General features: G+C 47.1%; 1 protein-coding gene and 1 long non-coding RNA gene across 4 annotated transcripts in view; both read left to right on the top strand.

The window, feature by feature from the left end:
• Nucleotides 1-26922, top strand: part of LOC121651343 (mediator of RNA polymerase II transcription subunit 15-like) — a 28684-nt gene extending 1762 nt beyond the window's left edge. The window contains 17 exon segments of the mRNA XM_042003466.1: nucleotides 1934-2018; nucleotides 6322-6373; nucleotides 7936-7959; nucleotides 8078-8242; nucleotides 8430-8596; nucleotides 11867-12322; nucleotides 13365-13454; nucleotides 17035-17133; nucleotides 17429-17544; nucleotides 19793-19920; nucleotides 22507-22641; nucleotides 23954-24017; nucleotides 24664-24730; nucleotides 24945-25102; nucleotides 25177-25343; nucleotides 25568-25666; nucleotides 26457-26922. Coding sequence (XP_041859400.1) covers nucleotides 1934-2018; nucleotides 6322-6373; nucleotides 7936-7959; nucleotides 8078-8242; nucleotides 8430-8596; nucleotides 11867-12322; nucleotides 13365-13454; nucleotides 17035-17133; nucleotides 17429-17544; nucleotides 19793-19920; nucleotides 22507-22641; nucleotides 23954-24017; nucleotides 24664-24730; nucleotides 24945-25102; nucleotides 25177-25343; nucleotides 25568-25666; nucleotides 26457-26593 — 2209 coding nt within the window. The 3' untranslated portion in view covers nucleotides 26594-26922.
• LOC121651749 lies at nucleotides 22735-23724 on the top strand. Of its 3 annotated transcripts, none has more exons than XR_006012472.1 (5): nucleotides 22735-22830; nucleotides 22881-23135; nucleotides 23197-23277; nucleotides 23451-23624; nucleotides 23696-23724. It is a non-coding gene; the product is annotated as an uncharacterized LOC121651749 (long non-coding RNA). The 3 variants fall into 3 exon arrangements; XR_006012471.1 differs by having other exon boundaries at nucleotides 23197-23298; nucleotides 23421-23624; XR_006012470.1 differs by having other exon boundaries at nucleotides 22881-23145; nucleotides 23400-23624.
• Nucleotides 26923-27145: the final 223 nt, after the last annotated feature.

Here is a 27145-nt window from a genome sequence, read left to right as displayed (position 1 = left end):
ACTCGGCTTCTACGGCTGAACTCGGGTTCTACTGTAGAACTTTGGTTCTACGGCTCTGAACTCGGGTTCTACTGCTGAACTCGGGTTTCTACGACTGAACTCGGGTTCTACTGTAGAACTTTGGTTCTACAACTGAACTCGGGTTCTACGACTGAAACTCGGGTTCTACTGTAGAACTTTGGTTCTAACGGCTGAACTCGGGTTCTAACGACCTGAACTCGGGTTCTACTGTAGAACTTTGGTTCTACGGCTGAACTCGGGTTCTACTGCTGAACTCGGGTTCTACTGCTGAACTCGGGTTTCTACTGTTGAACTCGGGTTCTACTGCTGAACTCGGGTTCTACTGCTGAACTCGGGTTCTACTGTTGAACTCGGGTTCTACTGCTGAACTCTGGTTCTACTGTAGAACTCGGGTTCTACTGTAGAACTCGGGTTCTACGGCTGAACTCTAGTTCTACGGCTGAACTCGGGTTCTACGACTGGAACTCGGGTTCTACTGTAGAACTCGGGTTCTACGGCTGTGAACTCTGGTTCTACTGCTGAACTTGGGTTCTACTGCTGAACTCTGGTTCTACGACTGAACTCTGGTTCTACGACTGAACTCGGGGTTCTACGACTGAACTCGGGTTCTACTGTAGAACTTGGGTTCTACGGCTGAACTCGGGTTTCTACGGCTGAACTCGGGTTCTACGGCTGAACTCGGGTTCTACTGCTGAACTCTGGTTCTATGGCTGAACTCGGGTTCTACGGCTGAACTCGGGTTCTACGGCTGAACTCGGGTTCTACTGTAGAACTTGGGTTCTACGGCTGAACTCGGGTTCTACTGCTGAACTCGGGTTCTACGACTGAACTCGGGTTTCTACTGTAGAACTTTGGTTCTACGGCTGAACTCGGGTTCTACGACTGAACTCGGGTTCTACTGTAGAACTTTGGTTCTACGGCTGAACTCGGGTTCTACTGCTGAACTCGGGTTCTACTGCTGAACTCGGGTTCTACTGTTGAACTCGGGTTCTACTGCTGAACTCTGGTTCTACTGTAGAACTCGGGTTCTACTGTAGAACTCGGGTTCTACGGCTGAACTCTAGTTCTACGGCTGAACTCGGGTTCTACTGTAGAACTCGGGTTCTACTGTAGAACTCGGGTTCTACGGCTGAACTCGGGTTCTACTGCTGAACTTGGGTTCTACTGCTGAACTCTGGTTCTACGACTGAACTCTGGTTCTACGACTGAACTCGGGTTCTACGACTGAACTCGGGTTCTACGACTGAACTCGGGTTCTACTGTAGAACTTGGGTTCTACGGCTGAACTCGGGTTCTACGGCTGAACTCGGGTTCTACGGCTGAACTCGGGTTCTACGGCTGAACTCGGGTTCTACTGCTGAACTCTGGTTCTATGGCTGAACTCGGGTTCTACGGCTGAACTCGGGTTCTACTGTAGAACTTGGGTTCTACGGCTTGAACTCGGGTTCTACTGCTGAACTCGGGTTCTACTGCTGAACTCTGGTTCTGCGGCTGAACTCGGGGTTCTACTGCTGAACTCTGGTTCTATGGCTGAACTCGGGTTCTACGGCTGAACTCGGGTTCTACTGTAGAACTTGGGTTCTACGGCTGAACTCGGGTTCTACTGCTGAACTCGGGTTCTACTGCTGAACTCTGGTTCTGCGGCTGAACTCGGGTTCTACGGCTGAACTCGGGTTCTACTGTAGAACTTGGGTTCTACGGCTGAACTCGGGTTCTACTGCTGAACTCGGGTTCTACGACTGAAACTCTGGTTCTACGGCTGAACTGGGGTTCTACTGTAGAACCTGGGTTCTATGGCTGAACTCGGGTTCTACGGTAGAACTCGGGTTTCTATGGCTGTTTTGAGAGCGTTTCTACCTGAACAGCCGTGGAGGACCCTTGGACCGGGATAACGGTTTGTGTCTCTCTGCAGTGAAGACGCCATGAGAAAAGCAGGAACTGTGAACAAGTCCAGCTCTGAGATGGAGAACCACGTTTACGTCAAAGCCAAAACCAGAGTGAGTACTGCAGCCAAGAACAGGTGGATAGGCTCCGCCTTTTACCTGCCTGGTGTTCATTCGCTGCCATTCACCAGTCTGCAGCGCTGCGAGGACGTCCTACCCTTCCATCTGTAGGATTAACGGATTTCCAGATAAAGATTTATCCATATACCTATTTATTCAGAAAGACATTTCATTCATTTTTCCAAATAGTTTTTGTTGTACAACACAAGCAGTCCAAAATTTCACACTTCTGCAAACACACACACACACACACAATGTAATTGCATGAATTAGACTCAGTTGTCCATACTATAAAAAACAAAGATAGAAAAAGCCATGAAAGTGCATATATTAAAAACCAAAGACCTGTTCGCAGAGTCTACGGTGCTCATACGGCGATCCCGGTCTTTCCACCCGTCTTTGACCCTAAAAGTTCTCATGTCCAGAAACCTCAGAGGCACGAGCGTCTACCCTTCCAGCAGTAGACTTCCGGGCTGAAGAAGTCCAGGGTCCAGTAGGTCTGGACTGCTTCTGTGTGTTTAACATTTAGAGACGGTTTTTATGTTTAGCAGCTTTCACAAACATGGCCTCTAACTCGTCCGCTACTAGAGGCTGCTACACCGTGTTCATAAAGTTCTGGCTTCTCGGGTAGGAGTACGTAAGAAGCTGAGTCTTTACGCCGGAATTACACTGGATGCGGTGCACCAAGGTTTTGTTGCGACCTGCGTGGCTCGGCGTTTTATACCGGGGAGCGAGTCAGGTGTGGGGCGCCCACGAGTTCAGTCCACTTAACAGGATCCGGGAGATCACAGGAGAAGTGGAGACTCTTGTGATTCTCCACTTCCAGGATAAACGTCTTGTCGTCTGTGATGACAAAAAACTCACTGAGACTCCCTGGACCGGGTTCAAGACTGTTTTCATGGTTGCAGCAGCACGGAATCTGCACGGCAGCTTTTATTTTGAAAAATACCGGGGGCTTTTACACTGTTCCCGTGTCTGACATCCTGTCTGTCCTTGTCTGAACTGCGGAAATTGACGCATTCTTGGTGCGTAGAGCATCAAAAAATAGACTCACTGCGTAAATTTAGCGGAGCGCCACGACAAGGCGCTTCTGATACGTGCTGCGACGCACCCGGTGGAAACCAAACCTTTGACTAAAACGGCAGCGGAGACAGCAGAAGCAGCGGAGGCCGCGGATAGCAGCCATAACGTGCCGCACACGCACCCGGTGTATCTCAGCCAGAAGAAGACATCAGAATTATAAACTTTAACTTATGGTGGAATGAATGGTGGAACATCAACAGTGTGTTCAGATTTAGCTGTTTTAGCTCCTGTTAAGCATCATTTACAAGAAAAGCTGTGGAATTAAAAGTCTTCAAGAGACACCTACGCTGGCTTTCTGTAGGCAACCCTACTTTTGGCTAATTTTCAACGAATTCTTACCCTGGACCTCTGGCTTGCTTGTTTTCCTTCCTAAAAGCGATGTGGATTCTCCAGACGCCAAATGGCTGGTTTGCAGTCGGCTGGCTCCTCGTGTCTCTTGTCGCACCTGCAAGCAAGTGAACGTCCTCCAGTATTCTGCTGCTGAACATTTAAAACTTTGGCGCCACACCTGCAAGACCAGCCAGCTCCTGGTCTTGACATCCACCCGGACAATCGCCTTTCAGCCCCGTCGGAGATACATTCACCGTGGATTATGCGGTAAGCTCCATTAAAATAACTCTTACTCCATAAAATCAACTTGGTCCACTACTCGCCGTCATCGCCGTACTGCAGGCTGCGGTGTTAATGCACAGTGTCCTGGCCAGCCTGGCCGAGGTCGGATAACTCTGCGACCAAGTTCTTGCCATGTGCCTCAGCGTGGGCCGGGTGGAGTTCTCGCCATGTGCCTCGGCGTGGGCCGGGCGGAGGTCTCGCCATGTGGCCTCGGCGTGGGCCGGGCGGAGGTCTCACCGCATGCCTCGTCGTGGGCCGGAGCGGAGGTCTCGCCACGTGCCTCGGCGTGGGCCGGGCGGAGGGTCTCGCTATGTTACACCGCGGCGTTGGAAAGTCGGTGTGCCTGCTGCTCCCGTGTCTTCCTCCTTCCAGCAACTCTGCCTCACTGCTGCCTGGACCCTCTCCTACAATTGTTGCTACCATCTACCGTCCTCCAAAACACAACAAGGACTTTTTAAATAACTTCTCCAACCTCCTGACACTTTTCTCATCTCTGACTTCAAACACAATTATTCTCGGTCACTTTAATGATCATATGGACAGTAATACAGTAATGCTCTCTCCAAAAACTTATCATCTTGTCTAAAAAGTTAATTTCCAGCTCGCTGTAAAAGGTCATGTCTTGGATTTAGTCTGCTGTTCTGGTATCACCTCCATCGACTGTAAACCTCATACGCTGCCTTACACTGACCATAGACTCATTACTTTCAATGTCAACCTCCTTCTGTCCAGAATCATTCTCCCCCGGACCGTCTCATCCCGTAGTGTTAAGGACATCAACATTGAGACTTTTTCTTCTCATATTATCAAATTTCCCAGTCACATGCCAACTGCTCACCTGATGACCTGGTTTCCCACTACAACAACAATCTCCATACTCTTCTGAATACTCATGCTCCACTTAAAACCAGATCCGTCTCCTTCACCCGCTCAGCTCCCTGGTTCACTCCTGCCCTCCCGTCGACTCAAATCCCAAAGATGACAACTGGAACGACTCTATAACAAAACCTGACCCACTATACACAAAGAACTGTACAATAACCATGTATGCTATACAAGGACAGTCTCTCCTTAGCAAAATCTGCTTATTACTCTGGTGTCATTTCAGTCAATCAGCACATCTCCAGAACTCTCTTCTCTCCTTACCAACATTACAAAGCTGCCTGACTCTCTTCCCACCACATGCAATCCACTGACTTCTGTAACTCACTCTTAGTCTCTAAAATCTCTGACATTCACCAACATCTGGCCTCGTGGAGAGCTGTAGTCTCTGGAGTGGACTTCACCGCCCCTACTCATCACCCATAACCACATTCTCCAGTTTTATCCTCCCCTCCATCCAAGCCATCTCTGATTTTATCCTCAAATCCAAACCCTCTACCAGTCAGCTCAATCCAGTCCCTACAGCTCTTGTTAAAACCTGCCTCTCCTCACTTTTTCCCCTCATCACCAACATTATTCACTCCTCCCTAATCTCTGGAACCGTCCCTCTTGCACTCAAAACCGCTACCGTTACACCTATCCTGAAAAAACCTGGCTTGGACCCCACTAATTTCAATAACCTTCGTCCGATTTGCAATTTACCCTTCATTTCCAAAATCCTCGAAAAGTCTGTTGCTTTCTCAACTTCATAACCATCTTATCACCGACAATATTTATGAGCAGTTTCAATCCGGTTTCCGTCCCCTTCACAGTACTGAAACAGCACTCCTCAACTCCTCAACGACCTTCTCATAGCTTCAGATTCAGGTTTACTATCCATTCTCATCCTTCTTGACCTCACCGCAGCATTCGACACCATCTCTCACAGCATTCTCCTTGACAGACTATCATCCATCGGCATCACTCACATCCCTCTCACCTGGTTCACTTCTCACCTTTCTGGCCGCACACAATTCATTCGACTAAAATCCCATTAATCAAACTCTTTCCTGTCTCTGCTGGTGTGCCCCAGGGCTCAGTCCTGGGGCCCCTCCTTTTCATTATCTATATTCTTCCACTTGGTTACATCCTTGGCAGACACAATATTAATTTTCATTGTCACGCGGACGACACCCAGCTCTACCTCTCTACCAAACCATCCTCTTCACTTCCACCAGCCTCCCTCACCACCTGTCTACAAGAAATTCATTCTTGGTTTTCATCCAACTTCCTCAAACAGTTCTAAAACAGAAGTCCTCCTGGTAGCCACGCCCCCCACTCTCTCCAAATCCAACAGTTTTCCCATTTCCATAAACAATTCAACTGTCCTTTCCTCCCCTCAGGTAAGAGTCTGGGTGTCGTCCTCGACAGCACTCTTTCCTTCCACTCCCACATTTACAGTATCACCCGGTCTGCATATTTTCACTTGAGAAACATTTCTCGTCTCCGTCCCTCTCTCACCCCCCACACCACTGCCATCCTCATCCAATCTTGTATACCTCCTGGATTAACTTAGCAACTCTCTTCTCTTTGGTCTCCCCAATAAATCCCTCCAGAAACTGCAGCTCCTCCAAAACTCTGCAGCATCTCCTGCAAATCTCCTGTACTTTATGACTGTTTGCTTGGATGTCTAAGAGGTTAATTCCTGATGTTTCTCATGCTGACGTGCTGTTTCTTCCAGGAGGAGTATTTATCCCTGGTGGCAAGGCTGATCATACATTTCAGAGACATCCGTAAGTGTCACATTCCCCCAGTTTAATCATGACATCAGTTAAAGATGTGTTCAGGGTCCCAGTTCAACAATCAGCAGCTCCCACACAGCAGCACAGCAGGAACTTCAAACTGGTCTAGAAGCATGGAGGATGCAGAGGTGGTCTAGTCATCACGGACGCTTTACAGCAGCGATTCCAAACCCCAGGGTTGCAGCCCATGTTTGGGCCTCGAGCGCCACCTCGTTGGCCACAAAACACTTTCACTTTCGTACCCGAGGGCCAGGAGATGCAAACGCAAAGATCTGCAGATTATACAGATTATCTGGAGATTATCTGAGACGCTAAGTTGTAATACAGCTTCCCACCACTTGGTGGCGGTAATGTGTCATTTATCAAATTTTAATAGCTAAATAAGACGTTCAGTTAGCCACTAGCCTGTACAGACAGTTATGGAGAACGAGTTATACGATAAGCAAATGAAAGTGGTCCCAAATCCTTTTAAAGGACAGTCTGAATAATGAAGTCCTGTAGACCTGAGAGACCACGATGGAGAGTTGACTAAAGCTGGGTTATAGCCCAGGACCAGCGTGGCTGACCATGATGAAATGTGCCGTGGCGCCGGAGCGTTAGGGTTACGCGCGTCACATTGAAGTTTCTGTAACCCATCTGAAGGTGGCAGTAGGTCCTAGTATCCGGCTGGTAAGCGCCACAGGGCAGCTTTCTTTCCACGGTTCACCCCAGTTCTCAGCAGGGCGGTTCCTGCTGCTGGAGAAGGGCGGCCATTTTCGGCCTCATCGTGCAGGTTCTATAGAAAATGATGGAGAAGGTGACGTTGCCTCGGTGTGTCCAGCCCTTAACTGGCGAGGTGTTTGGCAACTTGAGTTAAATAAAAGCAAAGCGGCGGTGGCTGTGGGAGGAGTATGAAGCAGCGGGAGGAGTCTGCAGGCAGCGGGAGGAGTCTGCAGCAGCGGGAGGAGTCTGGCAGCAGAGGGGAGGAGTCTGCAGCAGAGGGGAGGAGTCTGCAGCAGAGGGAGGAGTCTGCAGCAGCGGGAGGAGTCTGCAGGCAGAGGGAGGAGTCTGCAGCAGAGGGAGGAGTCTGCAGCAGAGGGAGGAGTCTGCAGCAGCGGGAGGAGTCTGCAGCAGAGGGAGGAGTCTGCAGCAGAGGGAGGAGTCTGCAGCAGAGCGCTGGAATGGCAGTGGCGCTCGATGTGCAACTGAAAACGGCACAAGAGGAAACTGTGAAAGATAAAAATCAGATCATTTCATTTTCATGATGGTTGAAAACCCAGATCATCATTGTGATTAGAATTTGATTAATCGCCCAGCCCTCGTCTCTGTGCTGGCCTCAGTGGATCACGTCCTGGATCTGACCTGGTTTAGCTGATAACTTGGTTTAGTTATTAAGCTGTGATGATGGTGGCTCAGCTAGTTGGGCCTTTCTGCTGGAACAGTCGGCCCAGTGTGAACCTGTATGATGATGATGATAATGATGTTGATTATGATGATGTTGATGTTGATGATAATGATGATGATGTGTGACTGTATGTGAGAACTAACCCGGTTTTCTGATGACTCTCCTACAGATAAGAAGGCTCTGGGAGGTCCAGGTAAGTGGACTGGTTCTTCCTGTGTGGGTTTCTTTGCTGTGTTCTGTCCTCTGCTGGATGGTTTCTGCTGTGCATGTTGGAGCTGCCTAATGTTGTCTGTTGTCTACCCTTCTGCTAGATCCCATGAATGCCCTGACTAACCTGACAGGGGTTGGAGGGGGCCCAGGCGCCATCGGCATGGGGCCTCGCCCTGCCGGCGCTCCAGTGGGTGGCATGGGGGCCATGGGGCCAATGCAGATAGGCCAGCATGCCATGGCTGGGGTGGCTGGAAACCCACAAGCCAGTGAGTGTTTCCTCCGTGTGATGTTTGCTGTGAATGCGTCTGCCGGCTGCGGGCCAACGCCGTCAGAGCTGCGTTGCTCCTTTTCAGTCTCCGCCTCGGCACGTTTTGTGTTTGAGCTTCCACTGCTGTCTTCAGTCTGAGCCGCAGGCCGAGCCGGTCCCTCACCTCCCTCTCCCTCTTCCTGCAGTCGGAGGTCCGGGTCAGATGCCCATGCAGCAGATGGTGCAGTTCCAGCAGTTCCAGCAGGCCCAGCAGCAGCAGCAGCAGCAGCAGCAGCAGCAGTTACAGCAGATGAGGCAGATGCAGCAGCACCAGAACCAGCAACAGGCCCAGAACCAGCAGCAGCAGAACCAGGTACACCTGCCAGAACCAGCATAGGAAGCTGCCTCCTGTCCCTCAGCTTCTGCTGCTGCCACCTGCTGGTTAACACCGGTACAGCTACTATCATCACTGGTTATGGCAACCTCAAACTGTTCCAACAAGAATGTGAACCCTGCTGGTGTCCAGGTTGTCTCACCATCTTTATCTTTATATCACAGTTTAATATGGTCGATTTAAAACTCCTACAGGAAATAGTTTAACATCTGAAACCAGCAACATGCCCTCTGGACATGATCCCATCCAACTTTAAAAGCAGTTTTTACCTCAGTAGAAACTGATAGTTAACAGCTCGCTGGCATGAGGCTCTAAAGATGGCTTTCATTAAGCTCCTCCCCTAGACGCCTCTGTAATGACCAACTATAGACCGGTCTCGGACCTCTTTTAGATCCAGATTACTAAGAAAGTTGTATTTCACCAGCATCATGACTTTTTAAGTCAAAGTGGAAATCTGGATAAATTTCAGTCCGACTTCTGACCTCATCACAGCCCTGAACCAGCTCTGGTCACAGTGGTAAAGGACTGGTTCTGGTCTAGTCTCAGTCCTAGTTCTGGTCTAGTATCAGTCCTGGTTCTGGTCTGGTATCAGATCTGTACTGTAGATCACAGAATCCTTTTTTCAGGCTGGAAAACTGGGTTGGACCTTCTGGAGCGGTTCTTAGCTGGTCCAGGTCCTATTTAGAAGGCCGGAGTTATTTTGTTACGATCGGCAGCTATGAATCCAAACGAGTGGCCATGACTTGTGGAGTCCCCCAGGGGTCAGTTCTTGGACCTCTTCTGTTTAACTTGTATCTGCTCCCTTTGGGTCAAATATTACAGAGCTATAGCATTAATTATCAAAGTTATGCAGATGATACACAACTTTATGTCTCTGTCACCAGATGACTGCAGTCCAGCAGACTTACTGTGTCAGAGTCTGGAGCAAATAAAACACCTGGATGAAGGAGAATTTTCTACAATTAAATGAAGACAAAACTGAGATTATTCTGTTTGGTGGAAAGAGAAGAGGGTCAGCATTATTTCCAGTTTATACTGGTTTCCAGTCAGTCACAGAATAGGCCAGAGTCCAGACTAAACATGGAGCAGCAGCATTTAGCTGTCATGCTGCGTTGGAGATGAAACTTTCTTTAAATCCAGGTTAAACATTTCTGTTCTGATTGTCTCTGCATGAAATCTGCAGCTGCCTTTTAACTGATCAGGTTTTAATCGTTTTAGTTCCTGTGTAAAATGTTCTTTAGTGACTACTGATGACGTATGTGACTGTTGAAGGGGTGTCCCAATTCGTAGGGGTTGACTTTTCAGCCCTACCCCTTCTAGCTCCGTTTTAAGGGGTAGGGCCAAGGGGTGAAATGGGATTGGGCCTTACATTCAGCTAAGACACAGTAGCTACGGATGGAGGTCATGTTGGTACAGAAAGGGGAGGGTGGGGGATTATACGGTGCATTAATTGTTGTTTGAAGCCAGAAAACAGGAAGAAAGAAGCCAACCAGCAGGTTGTGTACATGTGCTTTGTTTATGTGTGTGTGTGTAAAAGAGATACTATGAGGTGCTTTTTAATTTCCTGTTACATAATCTGGTGCGTGAAGGCTTTTACGTTTTGTTTTTAATATGTAGAATTTGTTTTTATTATGTAAAGCACTTTGTTGCTCTCTGCATGAAAAGGGCTCTATACATTTTGATTTTATGATGATTTGATTGATGAAAAGTTGGATCAATAATTACAATGAACATCCTTGAACAGTAAATAGCCGGATGACGCAGAAACAAAGGCGGAGAATGGTGGACATCCAGCAGGTTGGCTTTGTCCAACATGGAGCTGTTTTCGTTCTTAGTGCGGAGTTGCACCAGTACTCTAGTGATGATTCTTTCCACCGATCAGGATTGCAGTGTGTCCAGATCCAGTTCGGTAAAACTGAGTTCAGATTTTCTGGGTCCTTCCCACTTTTTACCTGTGAAAATGGAAACAATGCGTATCAACTGATCCCCTTCTGACCTGTTCCATTGGTGGAAACAGGGCTTTGCTAAAATGCAATCCTGTAGGTTTTAGATGTTTCCCTGTTCCAACAAACCAGTTTTACATTAAATGTCTCTCCTCAACAGCTTATTGATAAATTCTGCCCAAGCATGTTGACCCTTTAATCTGATTGAGGTGTGCTCCAAGAAGGAAACATCCAAATCATCCTTGAGGAACAACTCTCCCCATTCCTGTCCTGGAGAGTAGATAATAAAACTGACTAACCTCTCAAAAGCTTGCTCTGGGGATGTATCTCTGGGAGTATGGAGTGCCGGACCCCCTCGTACGAGCTGTCTGGTCCCTGTACGACCGGTGTCAGAGCTTGATCCACATTGCCGGCAGTAAATCAGAATCGTTTCCAGTGAGGGTTGGACTCCACCAAGGCTGCCCTTTGTCACCGATTTTGTTCATAACTTTTATGGACAGAATTTCTAGGTGCAGCCGAGGTGTTGAGGGGATCCGGTTCGATGGCCTCAGGATTGGGTCTCTGCTCTTTGCAGATGATGTGGTTCTGTTGGCTTCATCGGGACGTGATCTTCAGCTCTCCCTGGAGCGATTCGCAGCCGAGTGTGAAGCAGCTGGGATGAGAATCAGCACCTCCAAATCTGAGACCATGGTCCTCAGCCAGGAAAAGGGTGGAGTGCTCTCTCCGGGTCTGCAATAGGGTCCTGCCCCAAAGTGGAGGAGTTCACGTATCTCGGGGTCTTGTTCAGGAATGAGGGAAGGATGGAGCGGGAGATCGACAGGTGGATCGGTGCGGCGTCTGCAGTGATGCGGACTCTGCATCGGTCTGTCGTGGTGAAGAAGGAGCTGAGCCAAAAGACAAAGCTCTCGATTTACCGGTCGATCTACGTTCCTACCCTCACCTATGGTCATGAGCTGTGGGTAATGACCGAAAGAACGAGATTGCGAATACAAGCGGCCGAAATGAGTTTCCTCTGCAGGGTGGCCGGGTTCTCCCTTAGAGATAGGGTGAGAAGCTCGGTGATCAAGGAGGGTGGAGGGAAGTCTTGGTCTCGCCAGTTCTCTGGTCAGAGTCCTTTTCCAGAGACTTGGCTCTCCTAAAACAGGTTTACATCCAGCTTCCCTTAATGTAAAAAAGATCTGCCTCCGCTTCGTGAGCACGTCACCAAACTGGATATTAACGCCCGGCTGATAGGCAGTATCTGATTTGGGTCATCTGTTGGATTACGTGTACCCTCATATGATCTGTGTTCTGTTGGTTTCACCAGATGCACCCGACACAGATGCAGCACCAACAGCAGATGCTGCAGCTCCAGGCCCAGGCCCAGGCCCAAGCTCAAGCCCAAGCTCAAGCCCAAGCTCAAGCTCAAGCTCAAGCCCACGCTCAAGCCCAAGCTCAAGCCCAAGCTCAAGCCCAAGCCCAAGCCCAAGCCCAAGCCCAAGCCCAAGCTCAAGCTCAAGCTCAAGCCCAAGCTCAAGCCCAAGCTCAAGCACAAGCTCAAGCCCGAGCTCAAGCTCAAGCCCAGGTCCAGGTTCAGGCCATTCAACATATGGTCCAGCAGCAGGTTCCGCCTCAGCCAGGACAGATGCCTCCACATGCTCAGCAGCAACAGTCCGGCATGGTCTCTCAGTCTCTGGCAGGACAGATGAACCCAGCTCAGCATGTTCCCATCAACTCTCTGAGCCAACAGCAGCAGCAGCAGCTCAAGATGCAGGCCTTCCAGGTGAGTGTTCAGATCCCCAGCCTGTAGCTGGATTTATACTCGCGCAGCATCTTTGTAAGGCCGGTTACTGAGTCACCGCCATATGTTCCACGTATGGCCGCTGAGACTCGACCCGCACCTCTTCCAGACCTGCCGTGCACCCCTACTATGCAGTGTGGTTACACAGAGGTTCTCCCTTGTGATTGGTCAGTTTGTGATGACATGTTTTTGGATTTCTGGAGCTTTTTTGCTGAATTTGTGTATTATCTGCCATTTTTAAAACACACAATGGATCAAGTTGATGAGAGACTGATCATGAGGTTAGAAAATATGGGCATCTGTACGATGCCACCTCTGGGCACTAAAAAGATGAGCTGAAATTCATGGAAGGAGATTCCCGGAGTCCTCGGTTTGGAGGTCCCAGAATGCAAGAAAGACTAGAAAAACCAGTATGCTAACTAGCATGTTGGTACTAAAATGTACGTATGTGGTGTAATAACAGTAGCAAAGACAACCTGCCATGGATGTTAAGTCAGTTCCTCCACTAGGTGGCAGTGCTGAGTTCAGACTTCTCTGCCTCGAGCTTACATCAGTTTCAGACACCGGTTAGCGGCAGTAATGCATCGCCATGAAGTTGTTTCCAACCGCTCAGCATGCCCTAAACACTCGCACATTGTCTTTATCCAAAAGCTCGCACAATTTCTACAGTTGTGCTCGTCTTCCTGCTTCTTCTGCTCTTTTGCTCCCTTCCCTTGGTCGCGTGGCAGCTAATCTGCTCAGCACTGCCCCCGTGGTTTCTGGTGGTATTGATCCTTTTTCTGCGTCAAGTACGTAACCGATGCAGAAGACGGACGAAACTGCCCAACCGTCTGCATATCTGTCTTCTGCATCCAGCATAAATGGACCTTTACCCCATGCTCGGGTTGGAGAGCACATACCACCAGCGCTGTAACCGGCCTTGTAACGCCGCGCCCGTATAAATCCAGCTTTTCTAATTAAAGGTGGGAAACTGTTGGAGCAGCCATCTTCATCCCTTCCTCTGCCTCTCTATGTGTGAAAGCAGGCCCGTGCAACCCTCCAGCAGCAGCAGCAGCAGCAGGCAGCCCAGCAGGCCCAGGCACAGCTCAACGCCGCCGCCACCGCACCTGGACAGGTAACAGCGCTGCCTCCACAGGCTCAGGGGCTGAACCTTCACTGGGCCCTCTTCAGCCTCTTACGCACAGCAGATGTTTGTTAACCAGTCCCTCTGAAATTTCACAGCATTTTTTCTGGTTGTTTCAGCTTAAAATTCCTCATTTTGCAGCAGCTTTTTTAGAACAGTTGCAAAAAACGTTTGATTTTTAGGTTTTTTACCCCTTGCAAAAGCACCTGAAATTTATTTGTGTGTATTTTGTCCATTGATTGGCGGACAGAAAAACATCACTGCCCACGACAAAAGCAAGACCCGGGTTATCAGCAGCAATCCTGGAGCACCAACCCAAGCCACCCCACCATAAAGACCACCCCAGGCCCACCCAGAGGGCAGCAGAGGAAGGGCCGAGACAGAGCCCCCTCTTGGCCCCGGTGGGCCCCGCCAGGCACCGGCCATCTAGGATGGCCAGAGCTAAAGGCCCCGAGCCCCAAGAGCCCAGAACTCGGGCTGACCAACATGGATTTTTTTTGAGGCAGATTCCGATATTTGCCAGAAAAAATTTCCGATAACTGATTAATCGGCCGATCAATTTAAAAAATATGTAACGAATAATTACCTTAATTTTTGGTTCCTTAATACTTACACCAACAAAAATATGAGTTACATAAGGAACATTTTACTGTTTCACAATATCTTGTCCTTTAGTAAACGTTTAACTTTACAACCGAAAAATTTCCAAAAACATGCAACAAAGCTTTAAATAACTTCAAAAAGTCCATCTATAAATGAACCGTGTAAATGAATGATGAATTAAATACATTTTTATTGTACTTCTTGCTGATGCTTTAATGTTAAATTTTTCTTTTCTCCAATATTTTCTTTGCCCTGAAAACTACCGGCCGGTCTCACTGCTTCCATTCATGTCTAAACTACTAGAGCGTGCCGTCTTCAGTCAGGTCTCACAGTTCCTCCAAGACAACAACCTGTTAGATCCATATCAGTCTGGCTATAGACAAGCCCGCTCTACTGAAACTGCTCTCCTGTCAGTTACTGATTCCCTACGGGTCGCCAGATCCGCTGGTCAATCCTCAGTCCTTATACTGCTGGGCCTGTCTGCTGCCTTTGACACGGTCCACCATCATATACTGTTCTCCAAACTCTTGGAGCTTGGCATCTCAGGATCTGTCCTCTCGTGGTTTACGTCCTACCTCACAGGAAGATCTTTCAAAGTATCTTGGTGAGGGGGCTTGTCCAGATCACATGGGCTGACAACAGGGGTGCCTCAGGGCTCGGTGCTTGGTCCTCTTCTCTTTTCACTATACACCTCCTCACTCGGTGCATCATTAGCTCTCATGGTTTCTCCTACCACTGCTATGCAGATGACACTCAGCTTTTCCTTTCTTTCCCACCTGACGACACAACGTCTCAATGTGAATATCAGCATGTTGCTGATATCTCCGCATGGATGAAGGATCGCCACCTTCAGCTAAATCTGTCCAAGACCGAGCTTATTGTCTTTCCAGCCAATCCTTCCTTACCGCCACAGATAAGCGTGCAGCTTGAATCCATCACGCTTGTGTCTACGTCTTCAACCAGGAATCTTGGTGTCATGGTAGACAACCAGCTGACCTTTAAGGACCATGTTGCCTCGTTTGCCGATTTGCTCTCTACAACATCAGGAGGATCAGACCCTACCTGACTGAACACACGGCCCAGCTCCTGGTCCAGGCTCTGGTCATTTCACGCATTGACTACTGCAACTCCTTACTGGCTAGCCTGCCTGCATGCTCAGTTAAACCTCTGCAGATGATCCAGAACGCAGCAGCACGTCTGGTCTTCAACCAGCCCAAAAGAGCTCATGTCACTCCGCTGCTAATCGCTCTCCACTGGCTTCCAGTTGCAGCGCATCAGATTCAAAGCTCTGCTTCTGGCTTACAAAACAATAACCCAAACGGCTCCTGTCTACCTCCACTCCTTAATCCAGAGCTACACTCCCTCTCCACAGTTACGCTCTGCCAGTGGAAGACGCCTAGTGCTCCCACCACAAGGTGGCGCCACATCAGTAGCTAGACTCTTCTCCTCTGTTGTTCCCCGGTGGTGGAACCATCTACCAAACTCTGTCCGATCCGCAGAGTCCTTATCCACTTTTAAAAGCAAGCTAAAGACTCAGTTGTTTAAGGAGCATTTCCACATTTAGCTTAACTAAATGAGTTAGAAAGATTTGTCCAGCTCTTTGGCTCAACCAGGTACTGAAGAAGCTGTGTGCACTTATGACCAAGATGATATTGTGTGATGAAATCGTGATCTTGTATTTAAATAAAATGACTTAAAAAAAATAAATAAATAAATAAATTTATGCACTGCCTCTAGCACTACATGACAGCACCTGGTCCGACTGGACTCCAGCAGTCTGACTAACACTTAATTAGGACGTCCATCTTGTTTGAATTCATGCTTGTGTTGTTCTTACTCTCAAATGTAAGTCGCTTTGGATAAAAGCGTCTGCTAAATGACTGTAGAATAGAATAGAATAGAATATCATGGTAAATATCGTCTGTATAAATGGTCTGTACTTATAAAGCGCTTTACATGTATGTCACATTCACCCATTCACACACACATTCACACACTGATGGTGGACGCTGCCATGCAAGGCGCTCAACCTTTACCCATCAGGAGCAAGTAGGGGTTCGGTGTCTTGCTCATGAGCTGTCCGGGCCGGGATCCTAACCGGCAACCCTCAGTCTACAGGACAACCACTCTACCCACTGAGCCATGCCGCCCCATATATCATATATGAACCAAAATAAAAACCGGATATGCTTTCCTCAAATGTCAGAAAGACGTCATCTTTGATAGCGTTGTGGTCACCATGGTCAGGCACTAACTGTAACACAGAGTCGCTGTTACAGCCGCTCATGCTAGTATCTTCTGACAAAGTAAAACTAAGACATGACGTCATGACGGAGGTGAAGACAGGCTGTAATATTAATAATAAGTTTTCAGTGCTGCAGTGAATAAAACCTCCTCTGCTCTGCATCCACATCTCTCCTCCTAAAATACGCCTCAACCTGCAGCTGACGGAGTGATGGACGCTCGTTCTGGATGCTCAGATATTTTATACACTTAGGTTATTTCTGCTGTTACTGGCTACTTAGCTAATGCTATGCTAGGTTGGGATAACCACAGCGATATACTGAAACTGGAGACATGCTGAGTCATTGCTTTCACGTTATTATAAACTTACCCATCGGGGAGCTCCACTCAGCCCACTGCTGTAATGTAACCTGGCTGCAGCTACTAGCTACCCCAGGGGGACGACTGTAGGATTGAATGGAGTCAGAGCTCCATCTAGTGGACAAACACTGCAAGGACACCATTCTGCACGACTCCGACACGTAACAGCATTTCCTGTTTATGAGGAAGTAAGAATAAATCAGCGTTTAATCAGCAAAACAACGGCCGATATCAACCATTTTGAAAAGGGCTGATATCGGCTGATTTAATCGGCCCGTTGATAAATCGGTTGGTCCTTAATCTATATAATTCCTGAGGAACTGGATAGTTGAAGTAATTCTGATGTGTGTGTTTACTTTTGAAGCTGGTTCGTCCTGGGATGCAGAATCTGGCCCGGATGCCTCGAGCTGCTCCGAATGCTCCCGCCGTTTCTATGGCTACAGGACCGGCGATGACGCAGCAGGTACTGAGCCAACAGTTCATCCCCTCAGTGCAGTTTGTTCTCCATGGAAACCAGTTCACATATCCACGTTCACGTTATTTTTCTTCTGTTTGTACTATTTTTTATAAAGACACACAAACTGACTCAGGACTGAAACATGAAAGTCTTTTTTAAAAGTCGCTCTAAGGATTCAGTGACCGAAACGAAGCCAAAAGCAACAAGCACTGAATGACCGAACAAAGATACCACAGACAGATGTGACAACTGGAACAAGAGAGATGAAGGTGATCATCTATCCTTTCACTGTCCTCCACAGGTGCAGCAGCACACCATGATGTCATCGCCCTCACCTGTACAGGTCCCCACGCCACAGATGCCGCCTCCTCCCCAGCCGTCACCTCAGCCCCCCACCTCACAGCCCAACTCTGCCAGGTACAACGGGTTTTCACTCTTTTAATCCCAGTATAAACCAGTCCGTAGCAGCTTTTAATCCCAGTATAAACCAGTCTGTAACAGCTTTTAATCCCAGTATAAACCAGTCCGTAGCAGTTTTTTAATCCCAGTATAAACCAGTCTGTAGCAGTTTTTAATCCCAGTATAAACCAGTCTGTAACAGTTTTTAATCCCAGTATAAACCAGTCTGTAGCAGCTTTTAATCCCAGTATAAACCAGTCTGTAACAGCTTTTAATCCCAGTATAAACCAGTCTGTAACAGCTTTTAATCCCAGTATAAACCAGTCTGTAGCAGCTTTTAATCCCAGTATAAACCAGTCTGTAACAGCTTTTAATCCCAGTATAAACCAGTCTGTAACAGCTTTTAATCCCAGTATAAACCAGTCTGTAACAGCTTTTAATCCCAGTATAAACCAGTCTGTAGCAGCTTTTAATCCCAGCATAAACCAGCCTGTAGCAGCTTTTAATCCCAGTATAAACCAGTCTGTAGCAGCTTTTAATCCCAGTATAAACCAGTCTGTAGCAGCTTTTAATCTCAGTAGAAACCAGTGTGTAGCAGCTTTTAATCCCAGTATAAACCAGTCTGTAGCAGCTTTTAATCCCAGTATAAACCAGTCTGTAGCAGCTTTTAATCTCAGTAGAAACCAGTGTGTAACAGCTTTCAATCCCAGTATTTCCATGTTTTCACTTTTTCCTCATTTCCAGTTATTCCTGCTACTATTTACCTGCTATCCTCACTAAACCAACTCCAGCTCAGCTGCTTTGTGGTGCCACCGTGCATCAGAAACGTCTTCTTGGGTATATTCCAGCCATAGAGGAGCATTATTAGGGTCCGAGCCATACGAAGTATGGAAGGACCCCATTGTGGTCGAAATGTTTATTATTTTTCTAAGCATTTCGACGCCAAATTCGACCCCCTAAACACCCATGAAAAGTTGTGAAACTTGGCACACACGTCAAGTCCGGCGAAAATTTCGATATTCTAAGGTCTGTATACACTTTAATACAAAATTGGCTCAACAGCGCCACCTAGACACAAAAAAAATTCCCAAATGAACGGCGTCCCAAAAGTCTACTTCGACGTAGGAACACAAAACTCGGCACACACGTCTAACACCCCGAGTCAAGCAAAAAAGTCAAACACCTGTTGCCATGGCAACGGGGCGCCCGCCATCTTGGCGTGTACGTCCATTTTTTGCCCATTTTTTTTCACTTTACACACATCGTATTTGAACGAACTAGTCTGAGGGGATTCGTGCCAGTGACTCCAAACTTTGTCGGAAGCTTCCTGACAAGTTGGGGACCAAACGCTCCTAAAATCTTTCTAATAGGAAAAACGTGTAACCGTGGCAACCGACGGAAAAAAAGCCTTCTCGCCATGAAACACGGTTTGCTCATATCTCCTTAGGAATACACGGGAACTGCACCTAAACTAACAGCATTAATACTTGTTAGGTCCATTACACACTACAATCACTAGAATGGAGAAATGTCTGTATAGCGCCAAATGCTAACTACGTCCATCAACAAGCCAGAATGCCAGGTAGTTAAATAAGCACATCACATAGCATGTTAGCTAGCATTTTAGCATACTAGCAAAAAATGCCAACTAGGTATATTAAAATTTCAGTTTCTCAGCTAGCCATTTTACCATATGGCCTAGCATGTTAGCACATTAGCTAGCATGCTAGCACATTAGAATGCTAGCGAAAAATGCTAACTAGTTAAATAAATATTTTAGCTTGTCAGCTAGACTTTTTAACATATGGCCTAGCATGTTAGCACGTTAGCTAGCATGCTAGCATATTAGCAAAAAATGCTAACTAGGAAAATAAACATTTCAGGTTCTCAGCTAGCCATTTTCCCATATGGCCTAGCATGTTAGCACGTTAGCTAACATGCTAGGAAAAGGTGTATGAGACGGGTGCCGGGGTCCAGGACGCTCGGACCCGATGGATGTCGCTTGCGACTTTTTTTTTCTTCTTTTCACATACACATAGAACTTTCTGCTCACTGGTTGATCTTTGGCTGCTCCTGATTGGACGTTATCGTCAATCTAAGCTCTCTGATTGGTGGAAAGTCTGACAGGAAGTGGCTTCATCATCATGTCCAGGTCTAAATAGAGGTCTCTTAGCAACATAGTAGTGATGGTGATGTTTTTATGGTGACATGTGATAAAAAATGATGTTATCATGGATCTGAGTTGAACTCTGCCTCCTCTCTTCAGCTCTGGTCCTACTCCATCTCCAGGCAGCTTCCAGCCCAGCCCGTCTCCTCAGCCCTCCCCCAGCCCTGCCACCTCCAGAACCCCCCAGAACTATGGAGTCCCCTCACCAGGACCACTCAACACTCCAGGTAACAGCATCATCTGCTTCATCCAGGCTGGACCTGGAAACGCTCTGGATCCGGACTGGTGTGCCTCCTGAAGAAAGAATTTTACTGTTGGTTGTTATTGATTTTTGTTTGTTGTGTCATCAGAGTAATTTCTGACTGTTCTGAGCTTTCAGCGTCGTGGAGCGCTCAGTTTATAGAAGCAGGAACTTTCTGACCAGGTGGCCGTGGAAAACCGAGGAACGTCCATTTTGTTCTGCAGCTTTGTGTTCCATTCGGTTCAGCTTTACTCGTGTCAGTTCACACACAGGTCTCTCAAGGCGCTTGTCCAGACTCAGTCCAGTTCAGTCCAGGATGATGTCCATCAGATGATCCACATCAGTCCCGTCAGGAATCACACAACAAGTAGAGAATCACAAGATTCTCTACTATATATGTACACACACTCACACACACACACACACACACAGACGCTCGTCATAAAATCAGAATATGATGTAAAAGTTTATTTATTTCAGTAATTCTATTCGATTACAAGTGAAACTTGTATAATGTTGACATTCATATTTCAAATGTTTATTTTTTAATATTGATGATCATATCTGACAACTAATGAAAACCCCAAATTGAATATCCCAGAAAATTAGATTATTACTTAAGACTGACACAAAACAAGGATTTCTGGCCAGCTGAAAAGTACGAACATGAAAAGTACGAACATGGAAAAGTACGAACTTGGAAAAGTACGAACATGAAAAGTACGAACATGGAAAGTACGAACATGGAAAAGTACGAACATGGAAAAGTACGAACATGGAAAGTACGAACTTGGAAAAGTACGAACTTGGAAAAGTACGAACATGAAAAGTACGAACATGAAAAGTACGAACATGGAAAGTACGAACATGAAAAGTACGAACATGAAAAGTACGAACATGGAAAGTACGAACATGAAAAGTACGAACATGAAAAGTACGAACATGAAAAGTACGAACATGAAAAGTACGAACATGGAAAGTACGAACATGAAAAGTACGAACATGGAAAAGTACGAACATGGAAAAGTACGAACATGAAAAGTACGAACATGGAAAAGTACGAACTTGGAAAAGTACGAACATGAAAAGTACGAACATGAAAAGTACGAACATGGAAAGTACGAACATGAAAAGTACGAACATGGAAAAGTACGAGCATGGAAAGTACGAACATGAAAAGTACGAACATGGAAAGTACGAACATGGAAAGTACGAACATGGAAAGTACGAACATGAAAAGTACGAACATGGAAAAGTACGAACATGGAAAAGTACGAACTTGGAAAAGTACGAACATGAAAAGTACGAACATGAAAAGTACGAACATGGAAAGTACGAACATGAAAAGTACGAACATGGAAAGTACGAACATGGAAAAGTACGAACATGAAAAGTACGAACATGAAAAGTACGAACATGGAAAAGTACGAGCATGGAAAGTACGAACATGGAAAGTACGAACATGGAAAGTACGAACATGAAAAGTATGAACAACTCCAGGGTGCGGTTATCCCTAGTGCTTGTGCACTTTTTTCTACACATCTTTTCCTTCCCTTCGCCTCTATTAATGTGTTGGACGTAGAGCTCTGTGAACATCCAGCCTCTTTAGCATCGACCTTTTGTGTCTTCCCTCCTTGTTTAAGGTGTCAATGGTCGTCTTTTGGACAACCGTCAGGTCAGCAGTCGTCCCCATGGTTGTGTAGCCAACAGAACTAGACTGAGACCATTTAAAGGCCTTTGCAGGTGTTTTGAGTTAATTATCTGATCAGAGTGTGGCACCAGGTGCCTTTTAAATATAGAATCTTTTCACAATATTCTAATTTTCTGGGATATTGAATTTGGGGTTTTCATTAGTTGTCAGTTATTATCATCAAAATTAAAAGAAATAAACATTTGAAATATGTCAGTCTGTGAGGAGCAAATGTCAACAAGTTTCAGTTTTTGAATGGAATTACTGAAATAAATCAACTTTTTCATGATATTCTAACTTTATGACGAGCACCTGTATAAGGTGCATGTTGGAACCTGTATACACACACATATGTGTGTGTATATGTATGTATATTTATCTTGAAGAGGATCTGAAGGTAGAAAAGGTTCTGCTTCCTGAAGTCAAACTGGGAGCTGGTTCCACAGAGAAGGCTTTCTGGATCCCTCTGGTTTCTGGATCCCTCTGGTTTCTGGATACCTCCGGTTTCTGGATCCCTCCGGTTGAACATTCCTCTTGTATATCTTTGGAAACTGAAGAAGTAGGATTTGGGGGAGGCTGGAAATTGTAGGAGGTGGGAGATGGAGACCGGATCTTCTGTTTTTCTGGGATTAGATTGGCAGAGTTGATCAGCGGGATGCAGATGATGATAAAGCTTCTCCAGTGCTCCAGTCCCTCAGGTCAGCGGATCAGCTGCTCCGGTCGCCCCCAGCTCTGAGAGAAGGGGACGGGGCCTTCTCCACCTGTGCACCTCAATCATGGAGCAGCTATTATTAGTTGAGCCTCTGTTTCTGATCCAGAGGACCCGCCAAGGCTGGTCAGGTGAAGAACTAAGCCAGGCTCCATGTCCTCTCCTGTTGCTAGGTAACCCCAGCTCGGTGATGAGTCCGGCCGGAGCCACGTCTCTGGAGGACCAGCAGTACATGGAGAAACTGAAACAGCTCTCCAAATACATCGAGCCGCTGCGCCGGATGATCAACAAGATCGACAAGAACGAAGGTGAGCTGCTGAGTCCAGGTGCGCTTCCACCTCCAGGTTAGTCCTGGGTGGTCCAGGTTGTTTCCATGTTGGTCCAGGTAAGTCCAGGTTAATCCAGGTTAGACCTGGGTGGTCCAGGTTGTTTCCATGTTGGACCAGGTTAATCCAGGTTAGTCCTGGGTGGTCCAGGTTGTTTCCATGTAGGTCCAGGTTAGTCCTGGGTGGTCCAGGTTGTTCCATGTTGGTCCAGGTAAGTCCAGGTTAATCCAGGTTAGACCTGGGTGGTCCAGGTTGTTTCCATGTAGGTCCAGGTTAATCCAGGTTAGTCCTGGGTGGTCCATGTTGTTTCCATGTTGGTCCAGGTTAATCCAAGTTAGTCCTGGGTGGTCCAGGTTGTTTCCATGTTGGTCCAGGTTAATCCAGGTTAGACCTGGGTGGTCCAGGTTGTTTCTATGTTGGTCCAGGTTAATCCAGGTTAGACCTGGGTGGTCCAGGTTGTTTCTATGTTGGTCCAGGTAGGTCCAGGTTAATCCAGGTTAGTCTTGGTTGGTCCAGGTTGTTTCCGTGTTGGTCCAGGTTAATCCAGGTTAGACCTGGGTGGTCCAGGTTGTTTCCATGTTGGTCCAGGTTAATCCAGGTTAGACCTGGGTGGTCCAGGTTGTTTCTATGTTGGTCCAGGTAGGTCCAGGTTAATCCAGGTTAGTCCTGGGTAGTCCAGGTTGTTTCCATGTTGGTCCAGGTAATTCCAGTTTAATCCAGGTTAGACCTGAGTGATCCAGGTTGTTTCTATGTTGGTCCAGGTTAATCCAGGTTAGACCTGAGTGGTCCAGGTTGTTTCCATGTTGGTCCAGGTTAATCCAGGTTAGTCCTAGGTGGTCCAGGTTGTTTCTATGTTGGTCCAGGTTAATCCAGGTTAGTCCTGGGTGGTCCAGGTTGTTTCTATGTTGGTCCAGGTTAATCCAGGTTAGTCCTGGCTGGTCCAGGTTGTTTCTATGTTGGTCCAGGTAGGTCCAGGTTAATCCAGGTTAGTCCTGGGTGGTCCAGGTTGTTTCCATGTTGGTCCAGGTAATTCCAGGTTAATCCAGGTTAGACCTGAGTGGTCCAGGTTGTTTCTGTGTTGGTCCAGGTAGGTCCAGGTTAATCCAGGTTAGTCCTGGGTGGTCCAGGTTGTTTCCATGTTGGTCCAGGTTGGTCCAGGTTAGTTGAGTGTCTGGTTTCCATGGAAATGGTGAGCATGGTAAAGATTGTCTTTATTGTTGACATTAACAGCTGGGTTAAAGATAAACAGGAAGTGGATGTTTTGTCATCGATGTTTGTCTCTGTGTGACATCAGACAGAAAGAAGGACCTGAGTAAGATGAAGAGTCTGCTGAACATCCTCACTGATCCAAACACCAGGTAACCTTCCTCCTCCTCCTCCTCCCTGCACTACTTTACTCATTCCAAGGACTACTTTACTCATTCCTAGGACTACTTTACTCATTCCTAGGACTACTTTACTCATTCCTAGGATTACTTTACTCATTCCCTAGGATTACTTTAGTCATTTCCAGGATTACTTTACTAATTCCTAGGACTTCTTGACTCATTCCTAGGACTACTTTACTCATTCTTAGGATTACTTTACTCATTCATAGGACTACTTTACTCATTCTTAGGATTACTTTACTCATTCCAAGGATTACCTCACTCTTTCCTAGAGACCAAGATTATACATGGGGCCCTTGTAGTAAATACATACAGTACTTGTGTAGATATATATTTTTTGGGGGGTATGTCCTTTCAGACCGAAGGCAGTAAAACAGACCTTATTAACAAGAGGTTGCATCCTAGATGACTTGAAATAACAAATAATTTAAAAACCAAACTTAAAGTTGCGAGCCTTCTCTACTGCTGCGTACCTTGAATTGTTCCAGTACTTGGTCCTCAGCTGAAGACGTTTGATATGCAGTAAATATTTTTGTTAGATGAGCACCTCCATCTGTCCTCTGATGTCAGAAGTCACTGGTGACCTCATGTGATTGTTGTGTCATGTGACCTGCAGGTGTCCTCTGAAGACGCTGCAGAAATGTGAGATCGCTTTGGAGAAGTTGAAGAACGACATGGCTGTGGTGAGAAGCTTCCTGTGTCTGCGATGACCACCAGCTACCAGAGAAAAACTGTGGTGGATCATCATCACTTAAATTTCCTGAGGAGAAATGGACTCTAAATGCATCATGAGTGTTCAACAGGAAAAAACAAACCCGAGCTGAAAATGACGTCATTAAAAACCTCCAGACTAACGTTGTTTACAAACATGTTGTTTACTTGTTTTGTGTGTTTTAGCCGACGCCCCCTCCCCCACCAGTCGCCACCAAGCAGCAGTACCTGTGTCAGCCGCTGCTCGATGCCGTCATGGCCAACATCCGCTCCCCGGTCATCAACCACTCTCTGTACCGGACCTTCGCCCCCGCCATGACTGCCATCCACGGACCGCCCATCACGTAGGCGTCGCCGCAGACACCAACGCCACGCTCTGCATTACCCGACCTGTCTGACCCCATTCTCTGCTCCTCAGGGGCCCCAACGTCTCCGGGAGGAAGAGGAAGCACGAGGATGAAGAGCGTCAGACCATCCCCAACATACTGCAGGGAGAGGTAGCTCGGCTGGACGTCAAGTTCCTGGTCAACCTGGACCCGTCCTTCTGCAGCAACAACGGCACCGTCCACCTCGTCTGCAAGCTCGGTGAGACAACCACGGCGCTCAGATCGGGTTTTAGACCATCATTTCAGTTTGTAGTGAGGCATCCTGTTACAGGAGAGGATCTTTGGCTGTGTCCATCGTTTCCATGGATGCAGGGGGAAAAACTTCTGCTTCTTTCTTCATGTCAGATTTCTAACAGCTGTGATGTCACTTCCTGTTTACTGTGAATTGAGTTTTCACCCCTGACATTGTTTGTTTTCTCTCAGATGATAAGAATCTTCCCAGCGTTCCTCCCCTGCAGCTCAGCGTTCCTGCCGATTATCCGGATCAGAGCCCGCACTGGGCCAACGACGGCGAGCAGTACGGTGAGCCCATCAGAACCAGCCGGGTTCAGGACGAACCCATGGTCACCGTCGCTCAACTTTATTTAAACAGAACAAAAGCCTGAACACTTTGACAGTTTTTCTCTTTTTTAAAAAAAGAGAAAATTAGTTAAAAACATTCATTTTTAAGATAAAACTGATTTGCTTTTTACATTATTGATTCTAAAATTTAGAAACCGTAACACTGTATTCAAATAACAAAGTGAAATAATGATGATAAATAAGGAAGTCCTGGGTATAAAAGAATAATAAGGAATGAAACCAGGTCAGAACCGAGTCCCTGCTCCGTGGCGGCTCAGCTGATAAACCTTCTGCTTCATGGATGTTGCTGTTTACTCCAACCAATCAGAGTTCAGCTCTGTCAGAATCGGGTCCACATGGTACCGGTAACAGGGAATCTCTCCATCTCTGGTGTGAAACTGGTGACGGTGTTGACCTGCCCCTGCTATGGAAACATGAAGTCTGTTAACCTGCCGGGGACCATGTGGTCCAGGTCTTTGCTTCAGGACCCCTGAGTTTCATTGTACAACAGAAGGAGTCCTAGTTCAGAACCCTGTGTAACACCAGAACCACCACCTTAGACCCATCGCTAAGGTCCACCAAAACCAGAGGTCGTCAGTGACCTTAGATACTAGTTTCATGGTGTTTACATCTGGTGGTTTGTTGTTAACTCTGTCAGTTTTCCTGCGGTCTTTTGATCTTCAGATGACGAACCTCAGACCGGCCTGAACCAGATTTTTCTGCTTTGTGTTGACGTCTCTTTGTCTTCCAGGTGCAAACAACTTCCTTCAGACGGTCCACAGAAACATGACGTCCAAACTGCTGCAGCTGCCAGACAAACACTCTGTGACGGAGCTGCTTAACACCTGGGCTCAGAGCGTCCGCCAGGCCTGCCTGTCCGCTGCCTGAAGCCCCGCCCACCTGGGTGGCCCCGCCTGCCTGGATGGCCCCACCCACCTGGGTGGCCCAACCTGCCTCGGTGAACCCTCTGTTTCCATGGATAGCACAGGCCCACCAAAGCCTTGACTTTGTTTCCAGGGTGAATGATGCACTGCTCACACTGACCAATCAGCAACCAGTTAGTGTGCTGAGTTTGTCTTCTGTTCCCTGAATGCATCACTGTATAGTTGTATATGATGGAGAAGACGGTAGCTACAGTGAAGCTACATCTAAGCTATAGCTAAGCTACGGCGAAGCTACTGCCCTGATTGTCTTTTACAAATAAAACCTGTTCCTCACTTTCACTCGTCAGTTCTTCATCGTCTTGAATCAACTTCAGGGTCCATCAGGGTTCTGGATCATCCTGTTTTCACTTAAGTCGTCTTACTTTTTTTAATGACAAAAAAAAAATGTCAAATTTTCTCGATAGCTCGTCTTCATATTCTATCTTTTTCATTATGTCTCCATCATGTCCTCGTCATGTATCCATGTCCTCATTATGTCCTGGTCATGTCTCCATCA

Source organism: Melanotaenia boesemani, chromosome 2, assembly GCF_017639745.1.
Source record: "Melanotaenia boesemani isolate fMelBoe1 chromosome 2, fMelBoe1.pri, whole genome shotgun sequence".
Lineage (NCBI taxonomy): Eukaryota > Metazoa > Chordata > Actinopteri > Atheriniformes > Melanotaeniidae > Melanotaenia > Melanotaenia boesemani.
The sequence above is the reverse complement of the archived record's forward strand: the minus strand, read 5'-3'. Positions and strand labels throughout refer to the sequence as shown.